Source organism: Nuphar pumila, chromosome 13 (assembly GCF_984573655.1).
Source record: "Nuphar pumila chromosome 13, dmNupPumi1.hap1.1, whole genome shotgun sequence".
NCBI classification, from domain to species: Eukaryota; Viridiplantae; Streptophyta; class Magnoliopsida; order Nymphaeales; family Nymphaeaceae; genus Nuphar; species Nuphar pumila.
Genome location: NC_143261.1, coordinates 102,643,584 through 102,663,266, shown reverse-complemented (window position 1 = coordinate 102,663,266; position 19,683 = coordinate 102,643,584). Strand labels below are relative to the sequence as shown.

The 19,683-nt window shown below is 40.6% G+C and overlaps 1 protein-coding gene across 3 annotated transcripts; it reads right to left on the bottom strand.

Moving 5' to 3' along the window:
* Nucleotides 1-12,242: 12,242 nt before the first annotated feature.
* LOC149819542 (auxin response factor 18-like) lies at nt 12,243-19,356 on the bottom strand. 3 transcript variants are annotated; one of them, XM_089984766.1, is made up of 4 exons: nt 18,549-19,356; nt 16,226-17,464; nt 13,111-14,066; nt 12,243-12,565 (listed from the first exon to the last, which is right to left on the bottom strand). In XM_089984766.1, exons 2-4 carry the CDS (start codon nt 17,360-17,362, stop codon nt 12,502-12,504), a joined length of 2,157 nt encoding a protein of 718 aa, XP_089840892.1. In that variant the 5' UTR covers nt 17,363-17,464; nt 18,549-19,356; the 3' UTR covers nt 12,243-12,501. The 3 variants fall into 3 exon arrangements, with proteins under 3 accessions (XP_089840892.1, XP_089840894.1, XP_089840893.1); XM_089984768.1 differs by lacking the exon at nt 18,549-19,356 and adding an exon at nt 18,048-18,065; XM_089984767.1 differs by lacking the exon at nt 18,549-19,356 and adding an exon at nt 18,006-18,056.
* Between the last annotated feature and the right edge of the window lie 327 nt (nt 19,357-19,683).

Here is a 19,683-nt window from a genome sequence, read left to right as displayed (position 1 = left end):
TCAAGTGGACTACAGGTAGGGAAACAGACTGGTAATCCACGCGCAGGGCTTATCGAAACTATTCACTCAGCAATGCCCCCTTGAAGTCGGTTGTAACACTTAGTGCTTGGAGGTTTCACAGATGCAACAGGGCAGCCATGAGCATATGATTGCTCAGATAACGGCTCGGGCCCTAAATCCAAAATTTGGCATAGGAACAGGGGAACAAGATTTACATTAGAATGAAACAAACCTGTAAAATAAAATAACCAGGACATCTTACATCTTTCACCACAGTTTTTGTCAGGCATAAAATATACTCCAGCAAATTCTAGACAGATTCCAATGAAACCTGAATCTCATATCTTCACGGTAGTTGTAAACCCGCAGATTGAAGCCAGGATCTCTGTCATGTTTACCGATCGGCTTACTTCATAATGGACATGCGGATCTCTGAATTAATTTTTTTCCGTGAAATCCCAAAGACTTCACCATGATTGAAAGAGATCGATGGAGTAACCAAATGGAATGAGCAATAGTGTAAATCTAATGACCAAATCATATAGATGATATCTTAAGAATTAAAACCCTCTTGGCCATGAGAACAAAAGAATGCTGATATGTAAAATGCAGCACTGATGAAAAACCCACTATAACCTGCTAAGCTTTTACGGTAGATCCACTTGGGAACTCAATATTCTCGGTAGATCAGTTGATTTTGCAGCAGGTACAGCAAAGTAGGTACCAGTTTTACAGAAGCATGAATATAGTGCAAAAAATCATTAACAAACCTCACCGTGAATCAATTCTGATTTATGGGGAGATCCGAGCAGATCACGCGATGAGAAGCATACATTTACAGAAAATGGAATGACAATTTTGGATTGAACCAAAAAAAAAACACGGTTACATATGAGATCTACTCTTCCTTTCTCTCTATTTATATATATATATATATATATATATATATATATATATATATATATATATATATTTTTTTTTTTTTTTTTGAGAAAAGAAATGTTGGAATCCGCAGATTCCATTGATATTGCACTCCTATAAATCGATGTTGCTAGATGCAAATCGAGACTATAGGGGGTGCGTCAATGGGGTAAATGGGCTGGAAAACCAAAAGAGAGACTAGTAGAGAGAGGATGGAGGAAACTTACCTTGTTTGATAGGGTCTACGAAGAGAGGAGAATGAGACTTTGATTCTTATCCTGGAGGCCTCCTGCTGCGAATACGAATAGATCTCTGATTTTGTAAGAATCCTGATGAAATCCAGGATCGGTCTCTTCCAGCAAGTTGATGAAAAGAAACAGGGAAGCATGGATTGGGTGGAAGAGGTCGAGTGCTTCAATGATCGATAGAGAGGAAGGGTAGAAGATGGAAGGGTAGAGGATGGATCGGTGCATGAAGAAGAGGGGTGCTGGGGTGAAGCGCGGTCTCGTGAAGTAGAAGAAGATGGAAGGGTGATAACGGGTGAAGGAATGGAGCTTTCTGCGGGCTCCTTTTAAAGAGAAAAGAAAGGGAAGGTTCGGGAAAGAGAGGTTAGAGATGAACGAAGGAGGGCGATCGGTGAATCTGTTGGAGATGGGCGACGACGGAGAGAGGGCGCGCCATGGTGAGAGAGGGTTTTAGGGTTTCGGTGGAGAGAGTCGGGAGAGAGAGAGAGTGGAGAAAAGGGTTTCGAAGGGTTTATTTGTGAGAATTTTTGGTTTTTCCAAAAAAAAAAAGCTCTCTTTAACAAAGTTTTTCATAAAAATGGTTTAAAAATGATTTTTTAGCAAAATCGATTTTAAAAAGTTTAAACTCATTCGTTTTTCTTGAAATTTTCCATTCTTTTTTTTTTGGGTTTTTGTTTTATTTTTCATTTTTTTTTGTATTTTTAGAATAAAATCCTAAAGTTTGTGAGAAAACAAAGATTAAAACTAATTTTTTGGCAATTTTGCAAAAATATTTACAAGAGGGAATTTTTCTGAGAATTTTAAAAGCTATTTTGAGAAAATTTCTTCAGAAACGAGTTTTGATCTGGATTTTTGGAGGAAATATGGATTTAAAGTACTGGATTCGGATCCGGAGTTGATTTTGAATATAGCTTTACGAAATTTAGTTCAGAAAATCTGAAGAAATGATTTGATTTTTCTCAGAAAACGGGATTAGGGGCAACAGGGTCATTTTTACAAAACTTTGAAAAATTTGAGGTGTTCACAGTGTCACATATGTATTAATAGTTAGGTTCATGCAGACATCTCATCATCAACACCTCATTTGCTTGGTTCATCTTCACTCGACCGATCTCTTCACCGTCCATGCAGCGAGACTTGGTGTCACACTCCAAGGTTCATCTTAGAGACATTCACCACACTTTGGAGGCCACCCCTCCACTCACTTGAATGATGAGAGCAAACCGTTCAAATACTCCATCACCTCCATCATTGGCATAGGGTAAACAATCCAGACACTTCGCCTGCCACACTCTTTAGAGGCCACCGCTCTACTCGTTGGCACATACGAGCAAATCGGTAAGACTCACCTTGACCATCCTATTAGTTACGCTCTTGAAGGACCAACTGTTTACCAAATAACCAACTTATTTGTTGAAAACTGCACTGCTCTCTTGGCCCACGTTGCTATGCTCTCAAGAGTCACATGTTGCTTGAGGTCGTATTACTCTACTCAATGGGACACCACGGGTGCCAAACACCTCAGGAGGACCAAACCACCTTAAAATCTTGGAGGCCTTACCTTGGCCTCACCAACAACTTCATGGCGGCTTATCTATGCCGTGCATATTCGTGGGTGGTGATTCTCATACTCAATGATGGCCTTACCTTGGCCACCTCGATGCTTTATTAGTGGCTTGTCTACGACATGTTCTTTGGGACTTTGATTCCCTAACTCAAAGGACTAACACTGAGATCTCTCTTAGAACTTGACTTCTCTACTCAATTGCCTAGCACACAGTCTCTTGAAGGATGCTTGCTCAACTTCATCTTTTCCTGTTTCAACTTTAGTCTTCTCCCAATTGGTGAAGTGTCGATGAGGACGTCGACTTCGTTGTAGTGGGGAGATTATGCCAAACCTTTTCCGTCACCAAGTGCACCATGTCGCAGTGGTGCCTTTGTAACATGCACGTTGCTATGTAGAAAGCCCATGTTGATGGCTATGGCATGCAATGGTGACACCTGGCAACACAACATGCTCATTAGCGTCTCGATAAGAAAGCATTGGTGTGCATCTCACATCTCAAGTACGTCTGCTCAACTTCATGCTCCATTTTATGGTGGCCTCTTATGCTACCTACATCTATGTGCCATGCTTTAGGAGTGTTATGTACTGCTTGTGACCCATCTCAACATCACATTCGCAATCGGAGGCCTTCCATGCAAATTTTGTTAGACATCATCGAGTATTTTCCTGCACAATCATATGAGGGAAACACATTCGTGAAGTCAGAATGCGAAAATAAGCAACTTCACTTGGGGGTGTCTTGCTGGTACCCACTCTCGTCTCAAACTTTTTGCCCACGTAACTTAGTGCACATCAAAAAATTTTGAGCCAAAATTGAAAACTCATCGATAAAACTAAGTTAAAAATTTATGGTTCCCCAAGTATTTTTTGGAGTTCTCCTAATAACAGGGGGTTAACTCACGTAACCTCTACATAAGGGACCTTTCTTTTAACTTTCATTGGTCCACAACCATGTGGTCTTGGCTAGGCAACCCTTCATAGGTAGCACATAAGAGTGCACAACATAATCTCCTCTCAAGCATCTCTAGCATGTGTGGGGTTCTCTCTTACTGCACACTATGCCACCCAACCTCGTACCCTTGCGAGGGGCTCGACAAGTTCATATTGAGTGACGGTGATTCCTTTTATCTAGGGAATTTCATTACGTCAAATTGACAACTGGCTTCAGTTGAGAGTTGAAAGACCTCTGTCGCAATGGGAGGGCTCCCATGGAGCCCATTATACGCTCCCTAGGACTCACAAGTCCCATGACTGGATGTTTGCCATGTTCGGTACCTCTTAGGAATTCAACACACTCTTAAGTTCGTGGTGCTTGTTCGAACATATTGTTAGCTTTACAACCCTCGATTGCTTGTGTGCTCATCATACACATGAATCCCTTGTTGACTTGATTGCTTATACGCTAAAGGCATTGGGATTGCTCCGCTATCGACTCGCTTCAAACACTTGCTGTGCTACGTGTGCATTGCACTCTATGAGACTTATGTAGCTCGTCGTCTCAAAGCGTCCACACTTCTACAAGAGAGTTGTGTGTCGATCATACTGCAAAGAGTCTTTCAAACACCTTCTCCGTGCAAAAAAGAAAAATGTAACTGTTTGCCCGTGACAACATGGTCTATGCGTGACATTACTACTCCCAACCTAACGTTTGAAATGTTCTCTCTCTCTCTCTCTCTCTCTCTCTCTCTCTCTCTCTCTCGTATTTTGTCCTCATCTGATTCTGATCTTCAAATCTAGTCAAGAATGGAGAATCAAAAGGATATTAAATACATGCATGGCATGGGTTGCGGGTCATTTAGGGGCCTGTCGGTGTTGCTCGGATAATGTGCTTTCCTGTTTTTCATACAGGAACAGTTCTGATGCAGTGTACACTATAGGGTCACGTCTTTTTTGAACATTGCCAGCACACCAATGTCATTTGGAAGTAAATATGGTCAACCCATCTGAGTTTACATGTTCCTGGTGCTACCGTTCAAAACACAACCAGAAGAAATCAGAATCTTCTGTTTCTAGGAATTGTTTTTTCCAAAGTTTCTACGAGAAAAACCTTGCAATGGCCGGTTCATGTAAATACCGCCTCCACGATTATGGTAGATATGCATGCTGGACGGTTGCGTTTAAATTCACGTCCGTCCTGTTGAATCAATCAACTGCAGCAGCGTCGGTGTCAAACATGATGCTGAGATAAGCATTGTTCTGAAAGTAAAGGTTGAGTTATAGATTTTATGCTTCAATATCCTATGGATTGGGAAACATTCCTGTAGAGAAAAAAAAAATTCCGAGCAACTGAGACCAATGTAAGTAGATGTGGGTAGTCTGAACCGAAATTGTAAAGAACCAAAAAGGATGCGAATGGCACAACCTTATGTTACCGACGCGCTCGATGCTATTTCAAATTCGAGAGAGATCGAGAGAGAGAGATGCGGAGCTGCTGCCACCATGGAGAAGTGAAGGGTTGGTGAGAGAGGTGGATCTCATGAGCATCTCTGTGACGAGGAAAAGGAAGAGATGGCAGTTAAAGCCAACGAGGCGACCTTCCCCCCCACCGAACCGAAAGGCCCTAGGAAGGAGAACCAACCCCTTCTTCCTTCCTTGGCATTCATCGCCTTTCGCCAACCCGGTCCAGAAAACTGTTCAAACGAGGACACTTAACAAATCCTACATAATTAGTCCAGAACTGGACCTTTTACCCTCTCAAGAGCTGCTTTCACATGTAATATAAACGGATTCAGACCCGGGCTATTTGGGGTCGGTTATCAGACCGAATTGTTGAAGCGATGAGGCGTCTAATTAGCGGGCTTACGGTACAGGTATATATGGAATATGGGTCAGTCAGGTATTCGGGCCCATGGTCTAGTGCATTTGACATCACCACAGTAGAGGGTTGAGTACCGTCAACATCAACCTTTGTCATAAGATAAGACATGAGTGACGCATCTATCCCGATCTGACGGGGTGAGATCTAATAAATGAAGTAAGCAACAGTGCTCGTTCTATTAGTTATTCAAAACTATGATTAAGCAACCGTGACATCTGCTTTATTCTAAAATTAATATATAACATGACCTTATTTTCTTTATTGTAAAATTTAGTTATTTTTTAGTTTTACAATTTCTTAATTTCTCATATTAAAAAAAAAAAATCACCAAGAGATACGCCCCTCGCCAAAAATGTCCCGTGAACGGTACTTTAATTCAGAAAAATTGTTTGTGTACAGGAATCAGCACTCTTTGTGGTGAAGCGTCCAAACAACCATCCATCAGGACAGGACAGGAGTTGTCAAGAATGGTGGAAATGAAAGCGATCGAACTGCAGCGAGGACCCTACTTTCCCTCCAGCAGCTGGCCCTAGTGCTGGAGGTCCGTCCATCTGTTGTGTTGTTCACACCAATTGACTCATTCCTACTGAAGCAAGCCAGAAGGTGATCATACACCAAGAAGACAGCGGCTTGGATAATTTGCAAACTTGCGCCCTATGTCAATCGGAAACTAAGGCTGCCAAAGGAATCCAGATGTTCCAAACTGTTCGGTAACGAGCTAACGAGCTCGTTCGGCCCTGTAAGATAGCTCCCTTAAGTTGAATAGACCAGTCTACTTTTATCAACTTTAGGGGTTTCACATAGCATAGAGAAGTAAGTTTATTCTGAAAAAAAAAAAAAAGATAAGAAAAAGGAGTTCGAGTAGTGGTTTTTCGTATGTAGCTCTCCTGCAAGATGTTGAAGACTGGATTTCTCTCAAATAAATATCGTTTAAATTAAACAAATGGCTCTGGGCTCAGCTCAAGCTCATGGCATCGTGAATAAATTGGTCATCGCGAGTGAAAACCAGTTGAGCCTGCTGAACAGAACAATCTTTGCCGGCCCATTCAGCCCACTTGTGCACGGTACTACGCCAGTCCATCGGCAACCCACCTAGCCACTTGATCAACCACTTTTGCGCCATCACAAACAAGATGCTAGTAATTGAGGATGATTAACTAAAGACAATGTGCGAATAAACCATTTCCTTGCTGGTCTAAGGATCTGAGCTTCAAGTTTACGCATTTGTTGATACTTTACTTTTCAAATAAAATGCCTTCGTATTCATGAAGTTTACAGCCTAGCATCACACTCGTTCGACATGTTGCCGTTCTTGTTTGTGGTTAGGGTCTTAGGGAGAGAATGCAATGGAGTCATGTCGATCCGTTGAACAGCTGGGACCACTTTCTGTCGTCGCCTATAAAATCATGGCTCATAATTTCTAAGAGTGTCTCCATCTGTCATTTTCCCAGTACACCGTGAAGGCTGTATCTGCAATATAACCAAAACACATACAAAAGAAAACGGCAGCCAAGAGAAAAATGGGAAACACAGCAGCTGTTAAAAAAACAACATTTTCTTTTTACTCACTATTTCAATTTGCATTTTTTACCATACCTAACGTAGGCGAAAAGACCCCTATTTAAAAAAAGAACATACCATGAAAATAAGAAGACAAGCATAAAAATAGGAGCAACAACTGCTCAACCACACACACCCAACCACTATTTCATTTTTTCTAGACTTTTACTAAAAACCAACCCCTATTTTTTGAGGACACAACTTACGTGAACTTTGGAAGCTCTACCTTCTTGAAATCTAACCCAACGTGAGCATTGGCTGCTCATATCCATTACATACACACTTTGAATGCTCTTTGTCCACTATTTTGAACATTAACCAACATTTTCTCCCCCTTAATGTGAAAATCCCTGCACACCTACGGATTATTTGAACACCAAAAATTTTGGGGATGACAAGACTTTTGTAAAACCATCAACAACTTGTTCATTTGTAGAGCAATGCTTTAGCACTGCTTCACCTTTTTCAAGTGCATCTTTTATAAAATGATATCTAAGCTCAATGTGCTTTATTCAACCATGAAAGGTAGGATTTTTGGCAATGAAAATTGTAGACTTATTATCACAATAGAGTTTAGTTGAAAGTTTTTGTTCCACAAGCAAATCTTTCAAAACATACCCAATCCAAATCGCTTCACAGGTAGCAGTTGTAACAACAATATATTCTGCTTTTGAAAATGATAAAGCTATTGAATTTTGCTTTTTTGAGCACCACAATACAACGTTTGAGCCAAAACCGAATACAAAACCACTTGTGCTTTTTCGATCGTCCATTGAACCTACCCAATCACTATCAGTATATCCAAGTAAATTAAAGTCAGCAACATGCTTATAAAAAATTCCACAATTGGTTGTTGCCCGAATATAACGAAGAATCCTTTTTACTGCACCTAAGTATTACACGGATGAAATATGCATAAATCTTGAGATCATACTGACTAAAAATACGATGTTTGGCCGAGTGTGCGTTAAGTACATCAATTCATCGACTAGGCTTCTAAAATAACTTTCATTTGTTCTTGCCATTCCATATTCCAAACTCAAATTTTCATTTGAATTCATCAGAATTGCACAAACTTCGCAATTCAACATTTTTGCTCTTTTGAGAAGATCCAATGCATACTTTTCTTGAGAGATGAAAATCCCTTTATCAGATTGCACAATATGAAGGACAAGAAAAAAATATAACAATCCCAAATCCGACATTTCAAACTCCTTCATCATACTATTTTCAAATTTTGCAATAAGTTTAGATGAAGAACCAGTGTAGATAATATCATCTACATAAACACTGACTATAAGCAATTCTTTTCCATTTACTTTGACATAAAGTGTAAGTTCACTATTACTTCTTTGAAAACCATTTTGATGAAAAAATTTATCAAGACGACTATACCAAGCATGTGGGGCTTGTTTTAGCATGTATAACACCTTTTTTAATTTATAAACTTTTTCTTATTTTCTTTTAACAACAAATCTAGGTGGCTGGTCAACATATACAACTTCATTGAGAAAACCATTTAAAAATGCAGCTTTAATGTCAAATTGATAAACCTTCCATTTAAATTGAGCTGCAATTGCAAGAATGATTCTGACTGTTTCAAATCTTGCAACAGGTGAAAAAGTTTTGGTAAAATCAATTCCATATTTCTATACAAATCCTCTAGCAACTAACTTTGCCTTATACTTTTTTACATTGCCATCAGCATTATATTTGACCTTATGGACCCACTTTACTCCAAATGACTCTTTTCCAGGTGACAAATCAGAAAACTCCCATGTGTCATTCTTTTTAATGACCTTCATTTCTTCTCTCAGTGTATCTATTTAATTTTTATCTGCACATGCTTTATCATACGATGATGGTTCTACTACAACAAATTAAAGCGAAAACACATTTATAAATATCTTTCAGGGAGCGTACCTTTCTGGGAGGAGTCTCATCATCAAGTGTGCACTTAATGTTTTCAATAGTGTGATCTTTTGTAAATTCATCTCCCATGCCTGACGCTTCTGATGATGATGCTACATTAGCATCAAAATAATTTGATTTTGCTGCAACTTCATCAATTTGCAACTTTAAGGTTTCATTGTTAGCTCATTTCTAATGAGCTTTTTCATAAAAAATGACATCCCTCCTTATAATCAATTGTTTAGAAATAGGATTATAAAGACGATGCCCTTTAGTCTCATTACTATAACCAACAAACATATATTTTTCACTCTTTTCATCTAACTTGGTTCTTCATGAAAAATCAATCAAGGTATATGCTACACATCCAAACACTCTCAACATACTTACATTTGGTTTTTTATTCCACCAGGCTTCATATGGAGTTTTGTTTCGAACTGTCTTTGTTGGAGAGATATTTAAAATATGCACTGTTGTGCTGATGGCTTTTGCCCAAAAATTGTTAGGCATCTGTTTTTCTTTTAGCATGCTGCGTGCCATTTCCACCACTTTATGATTTTTTCTTTCAGCCACTCCATTTTGTTGTCGGGTCTTTCTTACTATTAATTACCTGTTAATGCCATGATCTTTGCAAAATAAAACAAACTCATCAGATAAAAATTCTCTCCCTCTATCTGTGCGCAATATTTTTATAGTTTTTCTTCTTTTATTTTTCATAAGAGACCTGAATTCCTTAAATCTATCAATTGCAAGAGATTTATAAGTAAAAAAGTACACCCAACTCATTCTAGTAAAATCGTCAGTAAAAAGCAAAAAATATTTGCTATTATCTATTAAAGGTGTTCTCATGGGGCCGTATATATCAACATGAATTAATTCAAGAGGTTGCTTAGCTCTCTATGTGTTCTCAACTAAAAATGATAATTGGTGTTGTTTACCATAAACACACCCTTTGCATACCTCATTTGTATAATCAATGGTTGGCAAACCAACCACTATGTTTTTCTGATGTAAGAGTTTCAGACCATTAAAATAAAGATTCCCATATCTTATATGCCATAACTTAGATTGATCAAGACAATATGCCATAAAGGTGCAATCATCTATCTTGATTGTTTTAAGTGAGAACATTTTATTTTGGACCTTGATGATTTTTACAAGAACTACATTATTCTTATTTTTAATATCACAAACATCATTTTCAAATAAAAGAGTATATCCTTTTTTAACCAATTGCCCTACACTAAGTAAGTTATGGGCCAAACCAAAAACATAATACACGTCTTGAATGTATCATTCATTACCTGATTTTGTTTTGATAGCAATTGTTCCTCTGCCATTGATGTCTACTTTATTATTGTCCACGAGCCACACATTCAATTTCACGGTCTCATCAATATTTTTGAAGAGACTTCTATCACCGGTCACAAGATTATTGCAACCATTGTCTAAAAACCATATTTCACTTTTGTAACTGTTAGCATTCATGCTTGCAAGAAGCAATTTTTTTTTTCATCTGCAAAATTTGCTTGTTGCTTTGCCTTTTCAAAACATCTGGCTTCAATATAACCAAATTTCTTAAAAAAATGGCATTGCTTCCCTCTAAAGAACTGATTTTGATTACCTTTTTCTGTTGCATCATTCCTTTGTGAAGTATCATAAAATCTTCCTTGACCTCTACCGCGTCTACGAAAGGTTCTTTTAAAACTTTCTCGTCCTCGACCTCTTCCTTTACTCCTTTGATCACACTGGCTATTCTTTTTTTTTTTTTTTAATTTTTACCTTAGTTTGAAATGTCTGCTCCAATGTTTTTTTGATGACCTGTTTATGCGATGCTTATAGGCTAAAAGAGACCTCATTAGTTCATCAGACAAATCCTTGAAGTCTTCAATTGCAATAACAACATGGTCAAATTTAGAAGGTAGACACCTCAAAAAAAAATTCACTATTTTTTGATCATCTAAGACTTCACCAAAAGTTTTTTATATAATTTACAATTATAGAGAGTCTAGAAAAGAAATTCTGAATAGACTTACTGGTTTTCATAGAAAACGTTTCAAACTATCTTCTTAAGATTTGAAGTTTAACCATTGTGATCTTCTTATCCCTATGAAAATTTTGCTTCAAGAGTTGCCAAACATCTTTTGACTTTGCAGCACCGGTAATTGTTGAAAAGATTGTCTTAGACACAGCCTGCTGTAATACTAACAATGCCTTTGCATCCTTCCTTTCAGCTTCTTTTACATCAATTTTTTCTGGTGCCTTCGTTCTTTCAACATCTCTATAACTATTCTAAGACAAAAAAAGTCATCATTTTAATATTTCAAAATTCATAATTCTCACCATTAAAAATCAATACTAATGATTTGGGATAAGTTGAGAGTATTAAATTTGTTTGCCATACCGATTTTACTCAGCGATTATACTGCAAAACTTCTAAGTCGATAAAAACTCCTTCAGCAATGCTCCTAATGCGTTTTTTATAAAACTTCTATCTTAGATTGTAAAACATCTAGCTTAGATTGTAACATGGGTCTGATACCAAAAATTGAAGGCTATATCTGCAATATAACCAAACACATACAAAAACAAATGTGAAAAACACAGCAGCCATAAAAAAAAGTAACCTTTTATTTTTACTCACTATTTCAACTTGTTTTTTCTACCATACTTAACACAACACATGCAAAAAGACCCCTGTTTAAAAAAAAGAACATAGCATGAAAATAGAAAGACAAGCGTAAAAATAGGAGCGACAACTGCTCCACCACACACGGAACTACTATTTCAATTTTTCTAGACTTTAATAAAAACCAACCCCTACTTTTGAGGGATGCTCTGCATATCCATGTCTACACTTTGAACTCTAACTTAACGTGAGCATTGGATGCTCTTTGTCCACCATTTTGAACATTAACCAACACACCTCATCCCTCCTCACCGTACATGGCAACACCAAGTTGGTTACATGACTACTTCAAAGACATCATTCAACCAACTGTATCAAATTCAGAGCTCCATCGGTGGAACGCACCATGCAACTTGGTGCAACCGCTTGTGTTTGACACTTTAAACAAGAGGTGGCGGTTTAGGATTTCCGTGACTCCCATCAATCTTCAAGAAGAAATGTGCAACCAGCGAGACAAACTTGACCATCCACCCTCTGCCATTGTTGTAGATTTCTTCAAAGATGGAAAAGCGCCCTTGCTAATCGACGTGAACATTGCAAAGTGTAGTTTTTTTATTTAATTTCGCAAATTTCTATAGACTTGACACGCAAAAAGGAAGGAAAAAAGAAAAAGAAAAAGACTGCCAGCAGATGAAACTAAATCAAGGAAGCTTGATTGAGTTTCATCTGCTAGTTGGTGGGAAGCTGAAAATCACAGGTACAGACTTTTAATGGGGGAAAAATTACAGAAGTTGACTCTCTCTCAAGATACAAGAAATCAGGGGGGACTAGTGCATCTCTTTATTGTCCTTCACTTTCCTGTGGTGCTGGAGTCCGGTAAAATAGTCAGTCTTCGTGCCGTTTTTGTGAACTCACTGCAAAGAGAGAACCGAATCAGTTCAGTATAACACGCTGAAAAATGGATCCGGATAACAAGATTTTGCTGGAATATCTTTTTTTTTTTAAAAGAGAGACAAGATGGATCCAGCACAATACGTCCCATTGGCATAGGAACCATCCGGTCTTGGAAAGACCTTGTAAAAAAAAAGGGAGAGATTCCTCAAGAACTCCCTTGAATGACAATAAAGATGCTCCTGATCCCCACATAACAAAAAATGGAAGGTTTTTGTGCAGTAAGGTTAATTAAAAAGTTTTGACAAACATTTTAGCACCCTAGTTTCACCAACATGCAGAGCTAGCTTTCGACATTGGTGTGGTGGTACAACTGCAGATTGGTAGCATGACTGATTGACATGGTTTTCATATCGTGATGGCAAGGCTATGGTTTTAGCCTGCTGCTGAAGTCTAGGCTTACAAGTCCTTGCTAGAACACGTGAAACGACATCATTCTATAACAATCACTTCACTTTGAAATGAAATGCAAGCAAAACAAAAAAGAAAAGCAAAAGCAAAAATTTACCTGAATGGTTCTTCCCCAGTGTGCTTAACAACCCCGCTTGCATCTCGGTAGAGCACGTTACTCAGCATCTCCAATCTTTCAATTCCAAACATGTCTGCGAGCTTCCTGTACAAGTCTTCATACGAACCAACCACCGATAGATCAAGCGTTCGACCTACATTCTCGGACTCCATAAACACCTTACAATGGCCACTAGCACAGTCCTCGAATACTTTCTTGTAAGCCCCATTTCCCGGATTAATCTCATTCGTGCTACGATCCTTCAACAACGAAGATGAGAGATTCAGTAGCCTCTGCTGATGTGTCCCACAACCGAAGCTTTCTGAGGGATAATTTTCCAGTTTCTCTGGTTTTACATCACTTGAACTGTTCTCTTTAACAGCAGAGGAATCTCCAGAGCTATCGGCCCGAGAAAATCCCAATTTCATCTGCTCTGTGACTGTGAGTATTGGTTTCCCAAATAGAAGAAACTCTGTTGGCTTTCTCTTGCCAGTTTTCTTTGCACTCGGGGATGAAATGTCGATTGCCAGCGAACAGGAAACATTGTCCTGCATACCAGAATTCCCAATGAAAAGCTCAGTGGAAACAGTGGCAGTGGACAATGCACCAAACCCATTCTGCTGGCAGGTATCCGGAAACAACCCTTTCTGCAATTTGTTTAGATGGAGGTCTGAGAAAGAAAAACCAATTTGACCATGCCTGGCTCCCTGTATGCCTGCAGGAGCGTTGTCCATGATACAGTGCAATGGGCTGGCTGACCTGAAAGTACTGCCAGAAAGTGTAGCAATCTGAGTGTGGTTTTCCAATGGGAAGTCCATGTGATGCGGGAGCCGCAACTTCTTCTTCTGCGGTGGGAAAGGCATCAACTGAATGCTAGGTATGTTTGACACCACTTCAACCAACCATGGACTCACTCTTTTCACGTTCTGCAATAAATCTGGCTCATCCCATGTGACCTATTAACGAGACGGATAGGGTGGGAAAAAGGTTATTAACACAAAGAAGCATACACAAAACAGAAATTTACCTAAAGAGTCCTCTATAATATGAGAGAGAGAGAGAGTACAGGCACGCATCAGAGGACAAGCAAGCACGATGAACTAAACGTACGAATGGACATAAACATGCACCAATCCACGCTTAGAATTCTTATGCATTATATTAAGAAAAAAAAGGTTAGAATTAGCTTTATGAAGTTAAATGTTGACACCATAAGATGGCCAAGATCAGATTCCTTGTGACAAGGGTATGCTCTCTACCAGCATCATGACGAGGTCAGATCAGGTGATAGTCTTGATCTTCTTGTGTAAGCATGTCAACAGCACTTTTGGTGCCCCGTGGGCTCTACTGTTTGTAGGGTGAATGACAGTGATGAAGGCCATGGACGGTGGTGATTCCAAAAACAGGAAAGTTTTGTGTTTTGACATAGCATCTGATCTGACCTTGATCATGACTCCTGATAATAGCATATTCTTAACATTTATATGCACCGTCCACTCAACTTCCACCAAAAATTCAAACGCCAAAAAACAAGATAATGCGTTTCTGAAGTAATCAACGACAACATGCATATACATATGTAAACTACGTAATTGATAGGCCGGAAAGAAACAGAAAAAGGAGAAAAGAGAGAGAGAGAGAGAGAGAGAGAGAGAGAGAGAGAGAGAGAGAGGATGGACAGCTAATATTTTATTGTGAAGCACTGAAACAAAATTATTTTCGCACTCTTTTTTCTCACGAGGAATAAAGTACAACGCGATAATGCAACTCAGAAGACGACGGGAAAAATAAAGGATGGGGTATGGAAAAAGCTAAACTGCAAGGGGGATGGGCTGTCAACAAAGCCCATCACACAAACCACTTCAAGGGGTGGGCCAAGAAAAAATAATAAAGGATTCCAACAAGCCAAACAACGGCGTAGCCCAAACCGCCCACTAGCACAAATGAAGGGGGAACCCAAAAAGAAGAGACAACTTTGGCGTCGGGAGCCCAAGTTAGCAAAGCATACTGGACATCATGACTCAAAGATCGCTCTTGGTTCCATAACTTATGATCCTCACTCAACCCCACCGGTTACCAACTCACTAACAAAAGTTAAGAAGTTCCAGTGAATGATCAAAAGAGGAGTGAATCCTTTTTGACACGTCTACCAGCTGAGGCACACTCAACGACGTTTCTTGCTGATGTAAAACACAGTAGCGTCTCCCGTGCCCTTTTAGCCATGTCCATGTGTGTGTCCGTGTGTGTGTGTGTGTGTGCGCGCGCGAGAGCTCTCCAACACGAAGGCGTCCGACTGTCAGGTGACTTTTAAGAAAAAAAGGATATTTGTCCTTCAAGAAATTAAGCTGCAAGAAAGAGAACAAGGACGAGCGCTCCCCCATTTAGTCTTGCTGTTTCCAGTTGTCCTCAAATCTAGAGCGAGGGGTAAGGCAAGGTGTGTGTGAGCATGGCCGTCGGGTGCAGTACAGCAACTCCCTATCGCATCGCACGTGACTCAAGAACAAAAACAGACAGATCAAAGATGATGATAGTTTCCAGAATAGTAGAGAGAATGAAACAGGCTTGCGAGCGCCACGACACCAACAGATCCTGCCCCCCCTCATTATATATATATATATATATATATATATATATATATATATATATATATATATATATATATATATATATATATATATATATAACGTTAATAATGTGCAGGCAGCGGGAACATTAACCACCATCCCAATTTTGCCAACCTCTTCCACCAAAATGACATTACCCATCTTGGAAAAAACTCTCTCGCTCTCTCCGGGCATTGTTAAAAGAACCGTAATGGACCAAAACTACAGTTTCAATTCAACCACTGCGCAACAAAACAAGGAACTCAGAATACAGGATACATCTTGTTGGTGACACAAATTTCCATTCTCAAAAAGATTGAGAGAGGAATCGGGTTGCTACTCTAACCCAAAGAACCAAACAGACATAACACCAAGTTCAGCAAAGCAAATGTCGCAAATAAAAAAACTTACTAAAAAGAGTTGGGTTAATTTTCAAATTGATTTCAAGGGCATAACCGGCATCATCATGAAAGGAAGGGGAAAGACTGAAGGGGTCTGTGGGTAGGGTTTACCTGAAGAAGCCTCCAAGGTGAGTTAGGCCAGCGGATCGGATCGGCGAACTGGACGCCAGAGATGGTGCCCATGAACCAGCTGATCCGAGACGAGTCTTCCGTCTCGAAGGCCATCTTGAACCTCATCCCCGCCGTCCACTGCACCCTCATCGCCGACCTCACCGCCGGCTCCTTCACGCAGAACTCCGGCGTGCTCGCCCTCGGGTAATACACCACCTCGAATCCAAGCCCCCTCGCCGCCAGACTGGCCGACTCCACCACCGATTCGGGTCTCACCCTCCCCCTCTCCTTCCCACCACCACCCTTCCTCTCGTCCACCAAGAACCCGCATTCCCCACCTCCTCTACCGCCCATTCCCAGTCCCATCCCCATCCCCATCCCCCCGTACCCACAGCTCCCGGACACCGGATTCCAGCCGGACGGCGACGAGCTCTCCCCCCTCGTGGCCCGTCGAATGCCGACGCAGAGCTCCCCGTTAGCAGTTCGGAGGAAGACGATGGAGTCGCCGGCGACAAGCCTCTTCTGGTTGACGAACGTGCTCCAGCCGGTGGTCAGCAGGTGCCGGCGAGGCGTCCCGCGGTAGATGTGCCGGAACTTCCAGACCTCTCCGTGGACGTCCTTAGCGAGCACCGTCTGGACCGGCGGGTCCGCAGAGTAGTCCAGGCGGGGGAAGATGGTCTCGGCGCAGTACCGGGGGACGGAGAACCCGCCACCGTTGTTTGCGTCCGATTGCGTTAGCGTCTTCGCGAACGAGGCCGGTTTCTCGGAGCTCTCGCCGGGATCGGCGAACCCTCCTCCTCTGTCGTCGTCCGACTCGGCAGAGGGATCCTCGTTCCTCACGGGGAGCAGCCGGATCCGGGCGTAGACCTCGTCGGTTTCGGGGTCGGCCTTGAACTTGACGGCCACGACCCGGCAAAGGATGAAGGGAGGGATGCGGGGGCAGTTGCCGAAGTCGACGTCCCCCTGAGCGTGCTCTGCTTGGCCTTGCGGAAAGTAGAAGACCCTCGAGTTGACTTGGGGCATCTGAACCATCCCTCCCGCACAAGCGTGCCACAGCTGCGAGTCTAAACATTTCTCTCCACCAGGAGAAGAGTGGTTCGCTTCCTTGGTTGAGGACGAATTCCCGGCCGAAATCATCGTCAAAAGAAGAGCGGAGGAAAAAGCATTTAAATTGCACCAGAAGCAGAGCTCTTCTGCATTTGCTTTTCCTTGTCAGTTTCAAATCTGCTGATTAAAAACCTGAGAAGGAAGAAGAAGAGAATTCTTACGAGTCTTAAAAGACATCCCTTTCTCTTCATTTGTTTGTTGGGAAGAAGATTAATTACACAAAAAAAGGAGGAATGCCTCCATAAATTATAGATCGAAAAGAAGCCACCTTTAACAACCGAACAAAAAATTAAAGAAGATGAAGGTACAAACTGAACTACCAACCTTTTTCTATCCCAAAGAAAACAAAGAGCCCAACAAATGCAAAGTTAAAAGAAGAAGAAGAGGAATTCTGTGATATCACAGTTAGAAATGGAATTCTTACATGGTGGTTTCTTCTATGTGCAATGTATAAAAGTGAATCACAACCTATTGTGAACTAACAGCTGAAGATTGACTAACATCGGAATGAAAGTTCATATAAGAAAGCAGGTATAGAAAGCAATTTAAAAACTGAAAGGAAGAAAGAAAAGTTCTGTTAGTTTATTATTCTTATTAGCAAAGACAAAACAACGGTTTGATGATGAGCCAACGTTAAAGCTACCAAGAACGAAATAAGGCGAAGTATACTGACTGAGCCAGAGCAGAAACACCGCAAAAGAAACACCCAGCTTACTCTTCAAACCACAACCCATGCTAAGAAGAGAGCAAAATCTACACGGCCTAAAATGCTGCTGCTGAAGCAGAAAAAATCTACAAAGGACAATACAAACCCATGGAAAGACTAGACCGAGTAAAGAAGGCACAAAAAAATAGAGGGGAAAAAATATCAAAACAAGTTTATGCAAAGAAGAAAGAATTTTTTTATTACATAAAAGAAAGAAAAGAAGAAATCTGAAGAGGTAAGATTTTATGTCCACATAAAATAGTGTTCAACACGAAAGGAACTTACGAAAACACCTACTTGACGTTGTTATTCACCAAACAAAAAAAAAAGGGAAAAACAGGGACCAGATTTATGAAATTCTCCAGAAAAAGGAAAACCCAGTATATGCTTACCCGTTTCCCCTTTCCCCCAGCATCCATATTTCTTTTAAATAAAAAAAGGTAAATTTAGGGGTAAAAAAGAACTCTCATAAAACCTTTGTGCATGATTACCAGAGATCCAAGCAAATACCTGAAGATTCACTCTTCGTCCACTCCACTCTTGAAACAATCTCCAAACCTAAGTTGCAAGAAGAAAAGCCCTAAAATCTGGCTCGCTCACTCGAGAAAATTTCTTCTCCTCCACTCTTCTTTCTTCTTATGCCGGCTAATTTACCATAAAGAATGAGATATGACACCAAGACACCCTCTTCTTCTTGTACTTCTTCTCCTTATTATTGTTATCAGAGATGGCCAAACGAGAAAAAAAAACTGAGAAAGAAGAAACAGGAAATGGCTCCGATCTTACAGCATCGTCATGAAACTCCTCACATTTCGGCCAAGTTGATGAGCCCACTAGAATTGCTCAACACATCACTCCTCCGACACCAAAACCAGCCGAGGAAAACTAAATACATATACAATCCCTTTCTTTTCCCTCGCGTTTCGAAACCTCCGTTAGCTGCTAGTGGAAATTTCTATTAAAGACCATACACGCATATGGAAGGAAAAAGGAGCTTTCCTTCCTCTTCTTCTTTTGACAGTCAGACTGAAGAGACCCAAAAGGGCTTGAGGCATAAAAGTCAAGAGACGGAGAAAGAGTCGGCTCCTCTCAACTCTCAGGGTCGGAGCAGCAACACATCACATCCTTCTTACTTGCCATTCATGAGCACCCCAACTCCACTTATGAGCTCTGGGTCTCTCCGCATACATCTACTGAATTCAAGGAAACCCCACGTACAGAGGGAACAAGATCTGAAAGCGAGAATTTAATTCAGATAAAATATATAGGGGAAACCAACTGTTTATTTTTATTACTCCGTCGTTATTATATTGAAAATAAAGAAAAAAGAAATAGCAGGGAAGAAGAAGAAGAGGAAGAGGGAGATGTGGATGGGCCCAAAAAGTCCCAAAACAAAGAGACCGCAAATCGTAAAGTCCAAAAGTCTACCCAAACTCAGGCTGTAACCTTAGCGGGTTAACCATGGTTAAACTTCTGCTGCTGCTGTTGCCGGTTGGCTTGTGATTTATGCGGATTTTTCTTTTTTGCGGGAGTAACTCAACCCTCCAGTTAAACTGACCAACCATGGTTAAGTATCAACTCTCTCTCTCTCTCTCTCTCGTTCGTACGTGCGTATGTAAGATGAGAGGGGGGGGGGGGGTTGAAG

What these genes read in the sequence shown, in the direction of transcription:
- LOC149819542 (XM_089984766.1), bottom strand. Translation starts at nt 17,362, where the DNA reads ATGATTTCGGCCGGGAATTCGTCCTCAACCAAGGAAGCGAACCACTCT. An exon ending in CACCTTGGAGGCTTCTTCAG is followed by an intron (nt 14,067 to 16,225) that starts GTAAACCCTACC and finishes TCTCGTTAATAG; the next exon opens with GTCACATGGGATGAGCCAGA. An exon ending in ACTGGGGAAGAACCATTCAG is followed by an intron (nt 12,566 to 13,110) that starts GTAAATTTTTGC and finishes CTCTCTTTGCAG; the next exon opens with TGAGTTCACAAAAACGGCAC.